This window comes from Thalassophryne amazonica, chromosome 17 (assembly GCF_902500255.1).
Source record: "Thalassophryne amazonica chromosome 17, fThaAma1.1, whole genome shotgun sequence".
In the NCBI taxonomy this organism is placed as follows: Eukaryota; Metazoa; Chordata; class Actinopteri; order Batrachoidiformes; family Batrachoididae; genus Thalassophryne; species Thalassophryne amazonica.
The window spans coordinates 7028737-7050458 of NC_047119.1; the positions used below are offsets into that span (position 1 = coordinate 7028737).

Consider the following 21722-nt stretch of genomic DNA (forward strand, 5'->3'; position numbering starts at 1 on the left):
AGAGTAAAGTGTTCTCACCCGTAGGCACCGTTACTGATGAGTTTTGTCATCTCAAAGTCCATTTCACAGGGTTTACGGCGGGTCCGCCAGGCGATGCTCAGGCTCTGAGACTGAGGATTGGAAGAGAGACAAATTCGAAAACAACACACACAAACCTGTATGTCACTGATATGACTGCAATAAAGAGAAGACCAATACAATAATAGATTTCCAAAAGCTTACAGAGTCATCCGTCTCAGGAGTCTCTGCAATGCCACTGTCACAGTTCGTCAGCTGAGCAATTTCTACACATAAACAGAGACAATATTTTATAATGGAGATGCAACACTTCAGAAGAAAAAAAAAAAAACCAAACCAGACGGCACTTAAACGGCTAAATGTCCCACCAAGACTTTACAGATTGGAATCAGAGTCCAATGTTGCTAATATATAATTGCTCTCATCATTTCGAAACACATTACCAAACATTTATGATTTATAGCTCAGCAAATAATTTATGCAAAATAATAAACTTGATTCACAAATGCTGTACATGTCATTGTAATTGTGTCACTTTAGTATACAGTGGTCCCTCGCTATAACGCAGTTCACCTTTCGTGGCCTTGAAGTTTCGCGGATTTGTTTTAGCCCAATTTTGCATGCTTTTTTTTTTTTTTTTTTACAGCGCATTGTGTTCTGCGTCCTCATCAAGCAGGCCGGTCGCGGCACCACGAAGGGAGAGCACACGCATTGTGTTCTGCGTGTCTGTTTATAAGAATCTTCTCGCCCAGAAGAAAAAAAAGAGCACCAACAACTACCCATAACTGTGTTCTTCACTCGGAAAAAGACACCTGGACCGAGGTGGCACTCAGTGGAAAAAGACGCGACAGCGGAGCAGCGCCAGGACGAAGGCGCGATCAGAGGAACTGTGAAATACTGGTCAGTCACTATTAATAATTTCGTACATGTCCAACCACGTAGGTTGATCGTTAAAATTAAATTCGTTAGTTCTAAAAGTCATCATAATTATTTATATGAAAACGTTCTAATTTTATTTCTCAAAAAAATGTTTGGGCCTGAAAACAGATTGGTCTTATTTTTCTACTAAGGTTTGAACTTTGAGAGTTTTTACACACGAGAGAAAAGTGAGAAAATATTAATGCCTGTTTGAGAAAAGTATATAAAGTGTGTAGTGAGGGGTTTTACAGCCTTAAAACGTCTATAATAATTGTAAATAAATAACGCTGACCACTTCGCTGATTTCACCTATTGCGGGCTATTTTTAGAACGTAACTCCCGCGATAAAAGAGGGACCACTGTACACATACTACGCATATAAAGTACATGCTATTAAAGTATTCTGGAGTAATGGATTAAAAAAAGACAACCTTTAATAATATGGAAATATAACTATGTATGTATATATATATACACACACACACAGATGAATCGTACAGGTTTTTTTTTGTGTTAGTGTGTTTACAATCAAAATAACTCATCATTTCATATATTGAACTAAATCAGCAACACATCAAATGCTCATCAGATCATCACATACCGCCGGCAAACCTGCAGTGAGTACTGGACACAGGACGGCATTATCTCTCACACACAGTGGACACTAAAAATATAACACAATGGTAAAATACCCTTGGCCGTATGAGCATAAAAATAGGAAACAGAATGTGACCTTTTGACTTATTTTGGCCTCGGGTAAAAAAAGCTGTAAGCTAACTTCATATGAAGTGGGTCAGTGTGACCTGCAGTGCGTTTTCCTGCAACATAACTAGTAAATGAAGTGCATTTGTATAGTGTCATTCCATCTGAGGAAGACACTCAAAGGGATTGACAATGATGCCTCACATTCACACATGCACGTACATGCACACCAGTGTTCTGGCTGCTCAGCTGGACACTGGGAGCAACTTGGGGTTTAAGAACCTTGCCCAAGAGCCCTTAGTGACTTTCTGGTCCAATGGAGATTTGAATAGAGGCCACCTTCCCACACTCAAGGCTAGCGGTGGCCAAAGTGTGGGCTGGGGCCCCCTGTTGGGCCACAAAGACACTGCAAATGGGCCATGAGAAGTCATTATAAATACATTTTAAAAAATAACTACTTTTCAATTTTGTAATGAAGTTTAAAAATACTTGAAACTGTATTTTTAAAATGTAATCAGAAGTAATACACACAGCTATGGCATTTAGATTATGTCTTATTCTTCCTTTACCTGACCTAGTTTAACACACTGTGTACATGGATGTACTTCATCTTAGTCTCATGTGTTGATCAAAATTGTTTTAAAAATTTCTGAATGGCCACAGATGATGTTCAGATCACAAAGTGGGCAACGCAATGCTAATAGGAAACAGAATGCGACATTTTGACCTGTTAAAATAGGTCAAGGTCGGCCATCTTTGAACTTGTCCAAGGTCTGTGTCCCAAGAATGTTCCTGATAAATCTGAAGACCCTGGCAGTAATAGGGCTGGACTTATGCTGAGCTCAGACAGACGGATGGATGGACGCAGTCTTTGCAATATCCGATAGCCATATTTTGGCCTCAGGTAAAAATGGCTCCTCCAAACACAATGAGAGCAAGATCCTCTTTGAAACAAGGGTACTTAAGTCTGAAAAGCCAAACGGTGTGAGATTCAGGCACTAAAATAGCAGACTTTAGACTTTATTCACCCATTAGGTTTGAGATGCTGACTCCAAGATAATCTGAACTGAGAATAAATGAGGCGGAAATCAAACACATGTCCAACCCCATTTTGAAACTCGCTACTCCAAAACCACTGCTCATTATGAGACAGCTTGCATCTTTTATGTGCATCTTTGTGCACAGCGTAGCCAACGTTCATGTGTGTAATTTCACACGGGTTGTTTGCGTTGCTCCCAGAGAGCCTCTGAACACATTCCCACTGTTATTTAACATCTGTCCTTTCTTGCGTCAGGCGCACCAGGCAGTGGGCAAAGCAAACACGAGCCATACTCAGGGGGAATGAATGGAGAGACTGGCTAAGGAGCCAGGCTGTGAACCAGCCTGCGTGGGTCTGTGGGAGGCTGTTCCTTTCTAATTAGTCATAATGAATGTTGTTGGTTAGTGAATCTGCAGAGACAGAGGGTCATTACACAAGCAGCCTGTTGAGGACATTCGTCAAGAGTGTCTTTGTGCTTGCAACAGCTTAATCCTTTCATTCCTGCACAGCTTCACTGCGGCATCCTGCATCCAATCTGGTCATATATGTAGAATCACTTATTAATTATTGAAAAAAGCAGGAACTGTAATATTCGGCTCCTCAAGAGGAATTACGTAAGATCAAGATCAATGCAGAAAGACACCTAAAAATACACCATCCTTTCTTTGTTTACAAGTATACAGAAGGAAAAACAGACAACTATGATTGGATGAATTTATATGTCAAACACAATAATGATGAAATAAGCAAACTTTCCTGCATATGAAAATTTTGCTGTGGTTTTTCATTACGTCCGCCAAGCACATAATAAAATCATTGGCGCTTATTTATTCATTTATTTGTCTGTCTGTTAGCAAGATTACGTCAAAACTACTCCACAGAGCTTGATGAAATTTTCACCACAAACAGATATTAGACCAAAGAAGACTATTAAATTTTGGAGGTGATCCAGATTCTGGATCAAGTTTCACTTTATATAGGCTTTGAAGGATTACTTTTAGGATGATTACATCAAAACTACTTCATGGATTCTCACCAAATTGGCACCACAGATACATATTAGGCTATGGAAAACTCCATTAAATTCTGGAGGTGATCCGGATCTGGATAGTGGATCAAGATTTTACCTTATACTGGCTTTGAAGGATTACTTCAAAACTACTTCACAGATTCTCACCAAATTTGCACCATATATAGATACTATTGCATGGAAGACTCCACTGAATTTTGGAGGTGATCTGGATCTGGATTGGCTGACGTCAGCAATCTCTGATTGCTGTTATACTGTGTTATTTTAGTATTTTCATGAATCAAGAGACAGATTTAATCTACTCTGAAACAATCCAGGAGTCAAATATGAGAAGACAAAATGGGACTTTTAATTAGCGGATACATAATTCACCAATGTTCACAAATTAAGAGGTATATTTGTTTGGGTCAAGTGACACATCTGCATTCTGTTTTCATGATGATACCTTCGAGAGGATCTCGCGTGAGGCCCAGCTGGCTGATGATGTAACGTGGGATGTCTGTTTTGATGCCCTGGCCCTCTTTGGCGTGTCCCTCAGCAGCCTCCAACAGGTGGTAGAACTCCTCCGGATCAAACTCCTGGACACAACGCACACTTTAGCACGGAGTAGAGCCCGACCGATATATCGGCTGGTCGATATTATCGGCCTATATAAGTCCTTTTCAAAGTACTCACTATCGGCCGAAATTTTGCCGATAGAACGCTGATAATTTCTCATCAACAAAACAGTTACTGAAATAATGTTTGTGTCGGCAATGTAAAATGTCCTTGCACCATTTGTCCAGTAGATGGAGCTCTGACTCCATTCAACTGAGAGCTGCTTACGCCCCTGCTTAAATGTGTTCCTCACCGACCCCCGTAGTTCGTTGTCACACTGCACTGATCGGCTGACAAAAGCATACAAGTAAGTTTATAAGGATGTTGTTTGTAATAACTTTGCGATTACATTCACCCCACATTTCTCCCGTTTCAGCTCAGCTCAGTTTGATTAACTCAGTTTATGTAGTAATGTGTCAAATGTGCTTCACTGCCTCGGTCACGGTTTTCATTAAGCCCACGTTGTGTAGACCTTATTTCTAGCATGGAAAACTTTCGTTTCTACTAAGAGGTTAAAACATTCAGCTGATCGGCTGATTTATCGGCTATCGGCAAATCAGCCGATTTATCGATTATCTGCATTTTTTTTTCATCCAAATATCGTTATCGGCATCGGCCTCAAAAAAATCCAGATAGTCAGGCTCTAGCATGGAGGTAGAGAGAACTCTCAAAAGGAAAACAGAGCCAACAACAAATTTGTGTTTTTTCTTTCACAACCTTAAAAGTAATTTTGTTTTTCAGGACTTTCATTAAAATGTAAATGGTAAATGGACTGCATTTATATAGCGCTTTTCCATCTCCATCAGATGCTCAACACGCTTTACAATAATGCCTCACATTCACCCCGATGTGAGGGTGCTGCCATACAAGGACCATATAAGGACCTTACTCAAGGGCCCTTAGTGATTTTCCGGACAGGCTGGGATTTGAACAGAGGATCCTCTGGTCTCAAGCCCAACGCTTAACCACTAGACCATCACCACCCCTTATTAATCTTTGATAAGATAAAGCCTGTTTTTTTTTTTGTTTTTTTTTTACACATCGGTTGTGCCTGAATGTTTGATGAATGCTGGGACTGGTGCAGTTTGGGAACTAAATGTAAAATGAGTGATGGTGCTGAAAAAAGTGTGTTCTTTCCTGCTACGTATAAACTAATAAAATCATAACGTAAAAAATCAAACGTATACTACAATCTTCTCCTGTATGAATATTTAGGTTTTAGAAGCTAACTCCTAAAATATTATGTAGTAACTATATTTCTTGTATATGTTGTTTACTACCCTGATTGTGTAAATGTCACATATACATGCTGTCCATATTCTTGAGCCACTTAAGTGGGTAGGGAGAGTTCCCATGGGATAACAAAGCTTTTCAACCTACCATCCCTGGTTCGCAAAACCAGGCACCTAAGTGGTTCTACTCTTCTTTTTTTTTAGATATACACTAGTAGAGTTCTACCTTAGAATTGGAATGTATAATAAAAGACATACCTTACTGAATTTTCATGTGACTGTCTGTTGCCAGGATCGCTATAAAAGCTTTCATACTTCATGAAAGCTGGTACAATGACTAAACGTGTCCAGAGTAGTAGCCCATTAGAGCTTGCGGGTGACCAGGTTCTCAGTACTGTTTTTCCTTTCTTTAACACAGCAAGTTGGAGCATTTGTCATAATTTTCTCAAAAATAAGTACATCTGATCTGGATGAAAACTGTTCATGTCCCATGCAAACAATCAACAAGGGAAAATTCGATATAAATCCAGATGTGTTTTAATGAAATACATGTTCAAACAGATGTGGTGAATATACAACAGTAACGTTTTAAAACGGTTACTTTTGCATAGTAAAATGAAAATCAAACATGTCTCCTAGTGGTAGGTGGAATAACATTACAGTCGGTTTGCAATTCGCTATATGTCATATCAGGTCAGTATAACGGTACGCTAACAACACGTAGCTTATTCTTCTGTCGTTCACCTACACTGAACTTTCTGCGTCTGTATGTGTTGCTGCCCCCAGTGGTGAGCAAAAGATAAGCAAAGACAAGACCAATGTGCTGTAATCCAGTAGTAAAAACCCGAAGACCATCTCAGGTTTTTCATGAAATGCGTATTTGAATATAAGCAAAGCCACTTTTGATTTATTCTAATTCATCATGAAAAAGGAATATCTATGTTAAACAAAGAACCGTATCAGACTGCATCATATTGCATGGAATCATTAATTAATAAAATAATAAAAGATATCATTCCTGAATCACATCATCATCCATGTATCTAGATGGGTATCATATGGTTTTATAAGGAGGAGGTACACAGCTCTAAAACTGTGATTTCTTTTGGGTAGGGGGTAAAAAAACAACAAAAAAAAAAGGACATGCATTATATTCTATTCAAATTCAAGATAAACATGATTCCTAACAGACCTGTTTTTAAAATGGACATCACATTGTAAAGGAAGTTTAGAAACGTACCAGACACTCCAGCAGTCGAGCTGGTCGGGCGATGACGATGAGGAACTTCTTCACCACCTCTCTGATGAAGTTCACCTCCTCGCTTTCTGACCTCTCTGTGGACTACACAAGGAACCAACCAGTGAACCGCTGCACCTCAGCATGTCAGATGTCTCAGCAGACCAGACAAAATCAGGTGTAGTAACTGGCAACATGATTAATTTAATTAATGAATTTTCACACAGCGTAGGATTGAAATTTGTCCTGGATTTTTTGGTCACTTTAACTCAAAATCTATGTAAATCCTAGAGGGACAGTACACTGTTATCAATTCAGTCAATGCTTCTTGCAGTAGTGCTTACTTCCTGAACGAGGCGCTCCAGCTTGTCGGTGAGCTCGCAGAAGTAACTGGAGGTGATGAGACCGAGGCGGCTCTTCTCCAGACAGTCACGGGCCAATTCAATTATCTGGTGGTGAGCAAAGCCGAGCACGCCGTCTGCTAAAGGGAGGACGCTGTCTGTCGAGTTGTTGCTGATGATCTCCTGAATCTTCTCCTCCATTTGAGCTGTGGCCTGCAGAAAGAAGAAGGGGAGGAACATATGGCGTGATGTGTGTGATTATTAACGTTGAACTCGCAGCGCAACTATTTGTAAGGCTTTACCTTCGGAAAACGCTCCTTGTAGACGTGATTCATCATAATAATCTCATTGTCATAACACGAAGGAGATCTTCCAGGGCTACAAAACAAAGGCGACGACTTTAAGTGGCACTAACAGTTGAGATTAAAACACGAGCACCCTGTTGCTTTTGAAGCGTTAAACGCGTACCTGAGACTGCGTGAGCGCGGCCGCATGGCTGTTGCTCGACGACATTCGTCTCCGGAGATGCTCTCGGTGCAGAAGTGCTTGGAGAGGAAGTGCAGTTCATCAGGTGTCGGCTGGAAAGGCAGCTGGTGCAGCTTCTCCTGTGATGAACAGGATGACTGGAAATGAAACAAATATATATTCAACATGAAAAGAAAAGGAGGATACGGCAGTGTTTTAGCAACGCACTGTTATTATGATGTCATTTTGTCATAAAGATTAAAAAAGTCTCATTGCTAAACTTGGAGCATCATCAACAGTTACACTGTGTAGGACAAGAAAGAGTAAAGTGAGGTCCATAAGTAACTGGAGTAAGTGGCCGTTTAGTTTTTTTTGTTTCATTCCCCCCCCCCCCCCCCCCCCCGCTGTATGCCATCACAATGGAGCTGAAATGAAACAAGAAGTGCTTGCAAGATAGACGTTTCATTTAAACAACAGAAGACCTAAGTCCTATATCGGCCTGTTGGTGCTGACGCTTATCCCTGGATTCCATGGATGAAAGCCTACACTGCAAAAACTGATATCTAAGAAAGCAAAAAGACTTGTTTAAAGAAAATTTGACTTAATTTTGTCTAAATAGAAAAATAATCTTGTCAAGCCTCTTTTTTTTTTTTTTTTTAAACATAAAAAATGTCTCATTTTGGGAAAATGTGTCTCACTTTTTCTTAAGTTTTTCCAGCGAATATCAAGGCTGTATTTAAGCAGTAACAAGGAAAGACAACGGATTTCAAATCATCCAAGCAAAAGAACAAGATTGTTTTCGTTATTTTAAGACAGAGGCTAATCTTAAAATAAGAATTCTGTCTAGTTTAAGGCACATTATTATTCAGTACATAGACATTTTGCTACTTTTGAGAATTCTAACCAAGTATTTTTTTGTTTCTTACAGTTTTTGCACTCTATGATTCCCACTGGACTGGATGCCAGTCCAAAACAGGTTACTGTCCCCAACCAAAATCTGTACCCATTTACAGCTGGGTGGACTACGACACTGCAGATCTCTTCTCCAAGGACACAGAGAGGTAACATGACTGAGAAACGACTCCAGATCAATATATTGGTAGCACAACACATTCTGTCAGTAACACACTTGCTCTGCAGCCAAACACAGACCTGCCTATAATCAGGAAATTTGTATGGCAATTCACAAATTTACACAAGTGAGCGCTGGTGACCAACGACTCTTATCTCCTTTCTTTGTATCACTGTGACATCAGCGACCCAACAAAGCATACACATTTAAGTCCCTCAGTACTGTAACTTAGAACTGAAGATGAGCAGTGAAACCTTTTAAAGGAAATAAACAAGTCCAGTTGATCTGACACAGCCTACTCGAAAACCTTTAGTTTGGTTCAGTTGTTCCGGAACAAACTAAATGATCTATTTATTCTATGAATGAACCATGAACTATCACACAAACATTGACAGCTTCAACTAAGACAGTTGGGTTATCCTTCATCTTATACCAATAGTACTCTATGAACCCGCACTCAGATGGAAAAACCCAAATGTTTGTTGTGTGACAGACAGCAGGTCATGGTGTCCTTACTGCTTCCTGTCTTCATATTTCTGCCATAGAGAACTCCAAAATGAATGTTGTCCAAGTGACAGACATAAACAGGATTTAAATGAGATATTATGTATAATCCAATGCCAAAGGAATATGAGAGGACAGGATTCAATTTTGCCAATAACAGTGGAAGAGGCCAACATCAGAAAGAATGGAACATGGCAGCTGGCACACTGTGCACACTCTCACAGTGTGCCTGATGAAAATCTGCTTCAGATCCCTTGCATTAATACACACAATCAAAGAGCCGAAATTCATCTTTATTTGCTGGAAAGAATTTGCAAATTGCAGCAACAACAGCACTTTTGGTTCCATGACTTCAATATAACTGTTCAGTTCACCTTCTCGGCCCCAAACCGCATGGGATTTTATGATAGTCTGTGAATTAGTGTTATGAAATTCATGTTAATTCACCACAATCACCTAATAGGTCCAACAGGTTTAGTTAGTCTGTCATCTCTTTGCTCTGTTTTGCATTGACACAAAAGGAAACCTTGCCAGAGGTTAACAGACACCAAAGACTTACAGAAGCAAACCTTTGTGGGTGTTATAAGGGAGGCTGCTCTCACCCGCTCCAGATTTTTATTTTGTTAGTCTGAGGACCCCAGACAACTGGCTGTAAAAGTGGTGATTTATCGATGTTATACCAATGGGAGCACGACTATACTATTGTTATGACTTGATATTTTATGTACGTCACGTTAAGATTTGTTTTTGCTTTTTACAGCATTGCATGTGGTTTTGATTTTCTTCACTATACATAAACAAAATGGATCAGGCGACACACTGACAGGTGACGGTGAGACACTTACAGAGATGGTGGAGCTGGGTGTGTTGGTGCCATAGCCAGAGGAGGGAAGCGAAGCCAAGGACCAACGGCGACCATCAGTTCTGTCACAAAACCACCATAAACAAACAGATTGGTCACTGTGCTGCCTGAAAGTAGTTTGGGGCTAAAAAATAAGCAACGACATGTTTTCAAGGGTTTCACAATGTCAGTCACGGGGAAGAATTTGTCTTTGAACAAAGTTCTTCCTGCAAGATATTTGCTTCTTCATTATGTTCCATTTTCATGTTTTTCTGCAAAACATGCGAAATAACACCTCGAGTCCTAACAATCATACGATCAGAGATGGATGATGATACTTCTCTGGTATTGTGGAAGATGAATTCAGTAACTTACACTGAATATGAAGGTAGAAAGTGGTTGGGAAAATACAAGTATGAATTACATGACAGAAAGACGTAAAACACTACTTCATAGCTAAAGCCTGGTTCACATGGCAGGATAATTAGGCCGATATCGGACCCAATCTTTCTCTTTCGACAATCTTAAGGATGCCCCGACAATCGTGATAACACTAAAGATAATCTTATAAAATATTTGCTGCCGTGTGTGTTGTGTTAAAAATCTGGGATATTCAACATGTTGGATTGTCTTGGCCCGATATCACAGCGTGTGCGGTGTCATCCAACCACAAACGAGCATGCAGCCTGCTGAATGTGACGTGCAGCCAATCAGAAAGCGAGGTGATGGACTGAAAGTCCAGTGGTTGCGTTGTCTCCACTCCTTTGAAGAACGCCTTTTTTTTTTTTTCTTTCGTTTTTTTCTCCTCTGTTGTAAATAGTCCACAAAGTATCTCCGTTTGTTGACACTGGTCAAGTTTAATCTCCAGAGATTTTGAGAGATTTCCTGTCTGACCTGGGAATGTTCGTGTGTGTGAAATCTGTTCGTGTGTGGTGTTGTTGTCCTCACCGTGTGGCTGCACACCACATGCTGGACGACCAACACTGTTAGATCTATGATTTTTTTTTTTTTTTTTTTTTATCTCCACGTGTGTGGTCTCTCAGGTTTTGGAAACTGACAGACAATTTTAAAATACTGCCGTGTGAACCAGGCTTTAGGTGAGACAAATTATGGAAGAGACTCTAAAGCGCACTCTGGACAATGAGCGGTTATGAGGAATTAAAGCAAGCTGAAGCCTCATGAGATTACCTGTCTGCTCTGTAGCAATGACTGTGGATTATAATAAAGATAAACAATTACATGACATCATGTTGAGAAATGGTACTAAAAATAAAACATCACTGATGGGCTTGTTGAAAAAGGGAAAAAATGTGTTTTTGTGTTGCAGGTGGCTTCTGCAAGATTTTTAAATGAACAGAATAGCTAAAAGTTTGAATATATTAAAAAGGGACGAGTCTCCATCTGCTCTAATTACAGGCAACAAAAAAAAAAAACAAAAAAAACAAAACGAAGGCTGACATACGTTTGAGTTGACACTGAAACAAATATTCACTGTTGTGTTACCTTCGTGCAAAGGAGAAATGAGCAGAGGCACTCGGAGAAAAATTTCTGGGACTGTCCTGTGGGCTTGTTCCTGCAAAGACAACACATATAATTGAATTTAAAACATGTATTTAACAAAAAAAAAAAGAAGGGTAAGAAAGGAAAAATCACCTAGAGGCAGAAATGTTAACAGTTAATAATAAATAAGGCTGATATTCCATACAATAAGTGGTGGTAAATGGTAAATGGAATGCATTTATTTAGCGCTTTTCCATCTGAATCAGACGCTCAAAGCGCTTTACAATTATGCCTCACATTCACCCCGATGTCAGGGTGCTGCCATACAACGCGCTCACTACACACCGGGAGCAATAGGGGATTAAAGGCCTTGCCCAAGGCCCTTAGTGATTTTCCAGTCAGGCGGGGATTTGAACCCATCATCTTCTGGACTCAAGCCCAACACCTTAACCACTAGACCATCACCTTCCCTTTGAGTTCTCCTCAGGTAGTGTTCATCGTGTTCAGTCAGTAACAGTGAAATAGCGCTCTGTTGCATGGCACTTTATTTTCTGTGATTTTAGTAACATCTCAGCTGTGATGACGTGTATCATTCAGATCCTCCATTTGGACTCAAAGCTAAAATGAGATTTTTACAATATAGAATTAGAGCACCGTGCTCATAGACCGCCAACCTCTGCCAACACTAGTTTCCAATTCCACAAATTTTTACCTTAGAAAAAAATGTTCAAGGTCAAAGTCCTGTTAGAAGTGACTTTTCATAAGTTAAAATATAATACAAGATATAGATCAAAATGGCTTTTCAGTGTTAAAATCAAATATCTGCTAAATCCGTAATACTGATCAGATGTGGCTCAAACTTAGTCTATTTATTGAGCATGCCAGACTGCACCTCACTGTCACAAATCAAAGTGAGTTTGTTTGAGATATAATGCAAAATGTACACCGAAAGGGCTTTTCAATATAAAACTCTAACGTCCTCAAAATCCACAATCTGGATCAGACTGTGTCTGATAACAGTGAGTGTTAGTCTGCACCTCACTTTCAAATGTGAAAGTGATTAGGGTAAGTCTGATTAATGTAAAATATACATTAAATGGGGTTTTCAATGTTACATTTAAGTGACCAGAAAATCTGTAATCTGGATTAGATCTGGATCAATCGTTGTCAATCGATAATGGATATCATCCTGCATAATGCTCTCAAATATGAAAGAAATTTGATCCTTTCTGACAGAGTTATGAATTTTTGAAAAATCTCAATGTTAAACATAGGGATTTTTCCCCATTTTCAATTTTTTTTCCTGACTTTGCCCTTTGACCTATGACCTTGAAAATTTAATACCTTCTTGCCTATCAGGATATGAATCTTCAGTAAAAAAAAAAGATTTCATAACGGTATATGAAAAATTGTGGTTTCCAGGCTGTTCACAACAGACAAACCAACAAACGGGTGAAAACATAACCTCCTCAAACTCTGTTGGTGGAGGTAAAAATAAAATATTATGTGATGAAGTAGAATTATTTAATTAATTTAGTTAATTATTGTTTTGCAACAACTTCCTCAAGTCATATTAATACACAACTAAAATTTTACACAGAGGCTCTCCTGTATCGATTTGTTGATTTTTATTTTTTCAATCGCTTTCTCTGTTGCAGGACATTACAGCAAGAATAAGACCCCAAAAACAGCCGGGGGCTGATTTCTGACACTGTGCTTTCCTGTGCAGAGCGACGCGCGCTGACAGCTCATCTCAGCTAAGCACTGCACAGGTTTCATTACTGCTCACTTGAACAAAGCCTAAGACTGGACAGCACGTGATTAATACATGAATGACAGACAAAATGCATAATAGAAACTACACTTTTTTTAAAATGGAAGATTAAGCAACCAAAGATGAGCAGATAAGCATAACAGAAAATATTTGTGTGTCTAAATGCAAATTTTTTTCCTGGACTATTTTCCACTCTATGACAAGTCTACAATTATTTCAAATGCACTGCCTATGGGTGACATTATTAGAAACAAGTTTCTGAAAGATAATCCTCAACATAAATCATGATATCTGTTCATATTTAATTCAAGTAAGACATATATAAAACCTGGGTTATAATATTTTTACGAAGTGTTACACTTACGCTTAGTGATTTAACAACAAGATGCACACTGAATGTTAACTTTTTAATATTTCACTTTAAACAGTTATTCATTCATTCTCTCATATGGAGTTAAATTTGTCTCATTAATACCTGCAAATGCACAGAGGGTGATCTACAAATATTCCTTTGTTTGCACATGTTTTGCAATCCACAAACAAATTTCTGATTTGTAACTTGCGTGTTGGTGTTTACAAATAAATGTGTATTTGTAAATGTATCACTTTTCCATGTGTTTAAGCCAATGAAATCATGACTGAAACTGTTTTTACTCGTGGTTTCATTGATCAACCAAAGTAATTCCAGAGAGTTAATCAACATTAACAGCAACTTTGTAATTTTTACAAAGTGAAAATATCTTTTAAAGTAACACACTAATTCTGAAGATTTGTATGTTAACCGACATGCGCCAAAAGGCATTATGGGAAATGATATTTTCTGAGTTTCCGTCTGATCACTTCCCCCCCCCAACTCAAAATGCACCGTCTGTCAGTGTGATTGCATCTTTTTCAATCCTGCTTTCCTTTCTCGGGTGTATGTAGTTGGCATTTGGGCGGTGCTGGGAGGGTTGCCATCCGTCACCAGTTCAGCCGAGTTAGGCTTTCGGAGAGGCTTATAGGCCTGCCGTATTTGAAACTCTCACTCTCGCAATCGCACAGACTCCTGAGGGGAGACTCTCACGCTTTCTCAGCTGGACCTGCTGCATCCTGGAGGAGCTGGTCTTGTCCTCACAAGTGCTGGTTTGGATCTATATTTTGTATTTTATGTGGAATAAATATTGGTTTTTATTCTTTTATCTATGTGTGACAACATCTGATATTTCGGTATAGGCCCTATATAATGTCACTGAGTATCTATAGTTAGATACTATATAAAAATTTCAAGTGGAACGAAGATTGTCTTTGTAGTCCATCACCACTCAAACGCTGTAATCTCCGATATCTGACGTCAAGTAAGCGCCTTTTTATATCCCGCCAAATGTGTATCAGATGCACAGCATATTGTTATGCTCCTTCTACATCGCTAAATGCGTTTCTTTTTTTGTCTGTTTCAACTGTATTTATTGTTGCTGGTTCTTACTTTATTTCACTCTAACCTGATTGAATGATATAGATCACGACCGGTGGACTACACAGCACAAATACACTTGTGAAACACTGTTGGTGAGCTCCCAAGCATCAACCAGACTGGTGGCTGTCAGCTCAGTTGATGTGTCGCAGACGGATCTGGTGAGTTTTAGTGGTCCATACTTTTATTTTTATATTTTGCTTTTGTTGATATCATGTAGTAATCCACACTACAGTGCACTGCCTTCACAGCCGTGAGAGATAAGGTCATCATCCAGGCAAAGTAAATCCACTCTGAGCTCGCTGCAGTCTCATTTTTATGAGAAGCACATCCACTGAGTGCACAGTGAGTGAGTGTGTGTGTGTGTGTGTGTGTGTGTGTGTGTGAGTGAGTGAGTGAGTGAGTGAGTGAGCAGATTTTCCAGCAAACCTGACTGTACATTCTGCTTAATGCCAAATATCATCCATAACACTGTGCCTTTTACCTGTCAGGAATAGTAAGTCCCGGCACTTTCACCAATTTGTTTTAAAAACCTCTTGATTTTCACGCAGCAGAACCGATCTGTCTGAATGTCAAACGTGCTGTCTAACGGCAGCATATGCTGTCGTTTATTCTCTTCTCACTGTTCTCAGATGGCTGAATTTCTGACAGACCGTGATTTGCTTTGCAAATGCGATGATGTTAAACTTAGAAACCTGACAGCCGTAGCTCATCACAACTGTCAAAATAACATACAAAAGCGTGACTCCAAGGACCTTCTGAAAGACATCAGCCAGGTTTTTCTTTTTGTTTTCCACACCAGTAACATAAAAACATGTCAACCATGGAGCTGACATAATTAACGGTTCATTAGCGACAGTATACAGTGCAGCCACCTCTGTGATGATAAAGGCACGTTTTCCACACAGGGAGACAATTAAAGTCACTCAATCTGAAATTTCACCTACGTCACTGAATGATGAATTTAATCACAGCCAATAATAATAATAATAATAATAATAATAATAAGATGATAACCTGCTTTTTGGGAGTTGGATCATAACTGGAAAAACAAAAAAAATTATTATTATTATTATTAATAATAATAAATAAAAAAAACTATTTAAAAATAAAAACAAAAAACATATTTGCTCTCAATGAAAGATGTGATCCAGTATCGAGATGAAAATAAAACTCAGCAGAAGAAAAACTAAATAGGAGAAACCCACATAATTGTATGTGTGTTATATAATAATGGAACTAAAAGGTTGTTTTTCTTACCTTCGGGTCCTACATGGTTAGATCATCGCAGAGCTGAACACAGTTATTAGCAAGAAAACTGTGGCTTTCAGAGCACATCTTAAACTCTGTGCCCTTTACTGAATTAAAGTGAGACTAAACACACAGTTACCAGCTCACAATTGCTGAGCAGCGCCAGGAAATAAGACGCCCAGTGGTGAATTACCCCCCCCACTTCTACATTTCCTCTCTGGAGGCCATCACTTCCTCACCGAGCACAATCACTGCCCTTCATCATGGCCCTGCACAGCCCAAACACTATGAAACTGTACTGCCATCAACAGGAAAAAGATAAGTTGATATCTGTACCTCAATCACAATATTCAGCAAACTCAAATATCTAACTTTTTTTTTTTTTTTTACCATTAATTGTATCCTCCTTTCACTGATAATTACATTGTAGTATAGGAAGTAAGTCCCTTTGGCTGCTCACAGCTGGATTTCAATTCAATTTATTTTCTTTATATAGCGCTAAATCACAACAAAGCTGCCTCAAGACACTTCACACAAGTAAGTTCAACCTTACCGACCCCTAGAGCAAGAACACAGGTGACAGCAGTAAGGAAAGGAAAAGCAAACCAGACTCAAAGGGGTGACCCTCTGCTTGGGCCACGCTACCGACACAGTTGACAATAAAAATATACAGGAAAATTTTGGAAGTCCATGCTGGTGTAAAGGATGGAATGCCTGCAGAAGAAGATGCCCACTCCCATCTCTGGATGGAGCCGGACCTCAAACACAGAAATAAAAAAAAGAATCAGGCGACAAAGACAACAAATAAGGTATAATTTTGTCAACATTAACCCTATGGGGTCGACGCCATCGTATACGATGGCTAAGACCAAGCTTTACTAAATTCTAAATAACCTTTGAATGATATGAGATAGAAAAGTTAACTCCGCTGACTTTCGAGCCAGCCATCGGCCATCTTTGTACTCCTCATAGAAGCTGTGTGATGACTTGCACAATGTGAGTGTCCAATCGGAATTGGTTCACCGTCACATGGTTTTCCAAAATCCAATCGTAGGGCAGATTTACCTCACGTGAAAACCCAAAGATCGTTTTCAGGAGTGATGTGTTACTAGTTGGCACATTTGAATAGCCCCTTGGGTGCTCCAATGAGTACATACTATTAGTACATACTCAGTGTGCCCTGTGCCATGACGCACAGCAATCAGTGAAAGCAGGAGCACACGGAGAGCCTCTGATGACAATCTCACATGCTCAAACAAAGAGTGTGTCACTATCAGGATTGCTCCACTAGTTTGCATGTGAATGTTACTGGATAACTCTGTTGCTTTCTCTGTGTAAATCACTGTTTACCACATCAATGGACAACAAAACGCATAGACCATTTTGTATATATTGTTCAAAATGTGCATTTGTGTTTATTGTTTGAACCTTTGTTGTACAGTCTTTCACACAAGACCTCAAATTACCTTTATAAAGTGTCAAAACTGTTTATTATAGTTTGCTGTGTGTTTTGAATAAATGTGTGTGGAAAATTATTTTTCGCTTTATTTTTTTCCTTACTATTTTTGATTGTAAACCTTTATTACACTTATAAAACCCAACAAAAACATATATATTCTGAAAGCACAGGTTGTCCTGAAAAAAAGAGACATAAACTTGATGTGGGATGCAGGGAGAGCTGTTAACAGCAATAATAAAACATTTATGCCAGGTGAGTGAACTGTCCAAAAAATGCCCTCAGACCCTAGAGGGTTAAGCAAGAAGAAAAACAGAAGAAATCCTAAAGGGGTTCACCGGCCACTAGCCCTAAGCTTCACTAAAAGACCCAGACATTAGATAAAGTTGAGGTCATGTCCTCAACATGCATATTATCAATATGGGTAATATACATGTTGATTTGGCACACGTTTATGCCGGATGCCCTTCCTGACGTAACGTCACATTATGTGGTGAAATGTGGGGTGGGGTTTGAACTGGGAACCTTCTGCACTGAAACCAAGTGCATTAACCACTTGACCCCCACCCCTCTTTAAAGAGAAGGTAAGCACTACGATCTCAACGATAAATGTCTGACAGTCGTTACGTATACTCCGAGCAATGCCTTTAATTTTGTCTATTCATGCTGCACAGAAAACCGTTCTGGCTGTACTCAGACAGCAGTCATGATCCTACGTTCTATCATTACGGAAATTGCAATAATTGAGAACATTGTGAATTAATGGCTGTGCCTTTGTGTTAACAATAACTGTGTGTCCAACACGCATCAAGACACACACACAGAATTACCTGTAAGTGATGAGAGTGGAGAGTGGGGTCGTGGTAAACCTGAAGACTGTCCGCTGCCAATCAGGCTTTTTCTGTTGCTTGTTCTGCAGCTAGAAAACCACACAGCAAAGCATTAGACAGGAAACCAGACATCCACTACTTACAGTGTCAGAAACTCAAGTCCGAGATGACCTTGAACAGGTTTGCACTCAAAAATAATGACTGAGATTTATTGTAGACATCTTAAATAAAAAAAAACAAAAAACATGATAGACAGGTTAATCAATAATCAAACAATCTGTTGCAGCACTGGACTTCAACATTTAATGCCTTCAAAAATTAAAAATAATAATAATAATAAAAAAAAAAAAAAACAAACATCCACAAACACAGCAGTTACAGAGTCGACCAGAAAACAGAGCGGGATAAAAATGAAGAACAGGCCTTCAACAAAATTAACTGAAGAGGTGCTTCTTTATTTTATGTCCCAATTACTTTCAGCCTCATACTTTCAGACTGGAAGGTATAACTCCTGAAGAACACAAATCCTTTCAAGGTCAGAGTCTCAATGACACCCTGTTGTACAACCTCGCTGTAGCACTGAAACATTTGCAAATAAATTTTAAGATGTTCATGAACAGTCCCACTTTATATAAGTAACAAAATGAATTTGCTCTCCAGCTTTTGACTGAAAACTGAGTGTAAGAACTAAAAACACCTTTTGCAGTGGGTAAAGGACAGAGTGCTCTGGTTACGGAGGCAGAGGCGGCACTTTGTGGGTATTGGGATGGAGGGTGTGTGTGGGTCAGCTTGACTGTCTCTGCAGCGCAGAGAACATCTCATGCACACGGGTTTGTGCCATAATGCAGAAATGCACGTGCAGGCAGCTTTCATGGCTGTCACTGGTGGTGCAGCGCAGCTCTACAGGTGCTACTGCAGAGCTCTGATGTCAGAGCTGGCCAGTGCTTCTCACAACCAATACAGCTTAAATCCCACTTTAGACTTTCATAATTTCAATTTCCTTATGAATAAATCCATGGCATGTAGATGGAAAGTATAACCAGCGCTGCACTTTTTCCACATTTTGTTATGTTACATCCTTATTCCAAATTTTTCCTCTAAATTCTACACACAATACCCCATAATGACAATGTGAAAATGTTTTTTTTTTTATTTTAGCAAATTTATTAAAAAAAAAAACAGACTACAAAATCACATGCATAAGTACATAAGTATTCACAGCCTTTGCCTTGAAGCTCAAAATTGATCTCAGGTGCATCCTGTTTCCACTGATCATCCTTGAGATATTTCAACAGCTTAACTGGAGTCCACAAAGGGGCAAATTCAGCTGATTGGACGTGATTTGGAAAGACACACACCTGTCTACATGACTCTTCCTAGAGCTGGCCACCCATCTAAACTGAGCAATCGGGGGAGAAGGGCCTTAGTCAGGGAGGTGGCCAAGAACCCAATGGTCAATCTGTCAGAGCTCCAGTACTCCACATTGTAGAGATGAGAATCTTCCAGAAGGACAACTGTCTCTGCAGCAATCCAGACGGAAGCCAAACCTTAGTAAAAGGCACATGGCAGCCCACCTGGAGTTTGGCACCTGAAGGACTCTCACACCATGAGAAACAAAATTCTCTGGTCTGATGAGACAAAGATTGAACTCTTTGGTGTCATATTTGGAGGAAACTAGGCACCATCCCTACAGTGAAGCATGGTGGTGGCAGCATCATGTTGTGGGAATGTTTTTCAGCAGCAGGAACTGGGAGACTAGTCAGGATTAAGGGAAAGGTGAATTTTGGAACAAAACTGTAACATAAAATGTGGAAAAGTGAAGCACTGAGAATACTTTCTGTATGCACTGTAGTCTACTAAGACTTCTCAGGTAAACCAGTGCTGGGTTTCAAAATGTACCAAGACTAAGAGCCACCACCCTTAACCTTTACCACATACCTCCATGACATTCCACAGATAGTCCAAATGGTACCTTTTTAGAGTCTTCATGATCAGACAAATAATGTGGTACACTTTTCAATATATTGGAGCATTTGTAAATTTTGACCCCTACTTGGCTATAGCTGTCACCTTGAGATGGCCACCATACATTTGTGTAGACCATGATTTACTGAGGCTGGATTGGATTGTAAGTGTTGTTCTGCCACCTTATGTGGTGCTGAAAACCTGCTTGGTCCATTGACAAAATGTAGAATATGTTCTTTGGAGCAATTTCAATCCAAGAAGGAGCTACTGACTCAAAGTCTGGCACAAGTGCAGAATGTTTGAAAATTTATATATCTAGGTCTCACCTGGACTTGAGAGACGCAAGAATCTCAAGCTACCTGTTGTTTCCTGCTCCATTTATTGATGCTCCATTGTTTTGTAAAATAAAATCCCACATTATCTTGCTAATTCAGTAAGAGCCCACTCATCTTTGTTTATGTAAGTAGTTCGTGGGGCTAACAACCCCTGACATCAGGAGTATGGACACTGACCACAAGTCACTTATCACGATGCATCCTGAGAGTAATATCTGGTACACAGGTGTTCAGTCAAAGAGGATCAGATTTAACTCGCGCTATTTATACCCTCTTACTGTGGATTGGGTCAGGAAAAACCAACACTGCTGCCCAACCTTCCCTCCTGTGTTTCAAACCCATCAATCAATCCCACTGTTTCTGACAAAATGACATATTAAAGTTGCTTCTGTAATCACATTTAACGAATGTTGTGTAACAAACACGGTATGATGATCATCCCTGTCACGTCTGACACGATGCAGAGTTTCAGTAGAGACACTCGTGTAGCCATAATAGCTGCGTGAGGGTGGAAAACTGTTGGACTAGAAAAGCTTTAAAGGGAGGATCAAAAAGCCTTGGGCGATGATGATCCGGGAGAAAGTAGGCCACTCTTCTGTGCTGTACTGCAGATGTGTGAGAATCTTGGAAGAAATCCATTTGAGGTTTACGAATCTCAGTGACGGGCAAAAAAAAATCTACCTCCTCATGCTACTGTTGTACAACACACACTGTCAAAGTGCTAAAATATAGCAGCTTTTCACGTATGATTAAAGAGAAAGGTATTAGTCCTCCTGTATAGGTCGACTGGTGCCGGTGGTCATCAACCAGAATCAGTATATGACAAGTAGAGTTATACTTTTGTCCATTTTGTTTTTGTGTGTATTTTTTTTTGTTCCTCCATAACTTTCAAACCTAGATATAAATTTGTCTGAATCTCCCCACTCCATCTCAAAAAGACTGCTGGCTTGCTTGTTTATTTTAGGTAAGACTAGAAACCTATTCCCTTTCATTTACAAGACTGAAAGGAGATAAACCATGAATATCAGATCCTGACCCATGTCAACGAGCTGTCATGATTCATCTTTTTTTTTTTACTTCCTCGACTTCGACTCTATTGTTAGACTTGTCAGACGAGCTGACAAAACCCAACACCACATAAATTACTGCTACTTACTGACAACCC

The 21722-nt window shown here is 39.5% G+C and overlaps 1 protein-coding gene and 1 long non-coding RNA gene across 9 annotated transcripts in view; one reads left to right on the top strand and one right to left on the bottom strand.

The window, feature by feature from the left end:
- The window catches only part of mast4 (microtubule associated serine/threonine kinase family member 4), a 191759-nt gene that overhangs the window by 27329 nt on the left and 142708 nt on the right, over window positions 1-21722 (bottom strand). For 4 of the 8 annotated variants that reach the window (XM_034192492.1, XM_034192489.1, XM_034192497.1 and 1 more), the window contains 11 exons: window positions 18258-18346; window positions 11500-11569; window positions 11185-11205; window positions 10001-10079; window positions 7583-7737; window positions 7417-7492; window positions 7118-7327; window positions 6777-6878; window positions 4153-4285; window positions 223-284; window positions 19-110 (listed from right to left, as the gene is read on the bottom strand). In XM_034192492.1, coding sequence (XP_034048383.1) covers window positions 19-110; window positions 223-284; window positions 4153-4285; window positions 6777-6878; window positions 7118-7327; window positions 7417-7492; window positions 7583-7737; window positions 10001-10079; window positions 11185-11205; window positions 11500-11569; window positions 18258-18346 — 1089 coding nt within the window. The remainder of the gene's footprint in view (window positions 1-18; window positions 111-222; window positions 285-4152; window positions 4286-6776; window positions 6879-7117; window positions 7328-7416; window positions 7493-7582; window positions 7738-10000; window positions 10080-11184; window positions 11206-11499; window positions 11570-18257; window positions 18347-21722) is intronic. The other 4 variants (XM_034192491.1, XM_034192496.1, XM_034192490.1 and 1 more) reach the window with 3 other exon arrangements.
- Window positions 2264-12239, top strand: LOC117529649. Its single transcript, XR_004566059.1, has 3 exons — window positions 2264-2274; window positions 10711-10718; window positions 12146-12239. It is a non-coding gene; the product is annotated as an uncharacterized LOC117529649 (long non-coding RNA).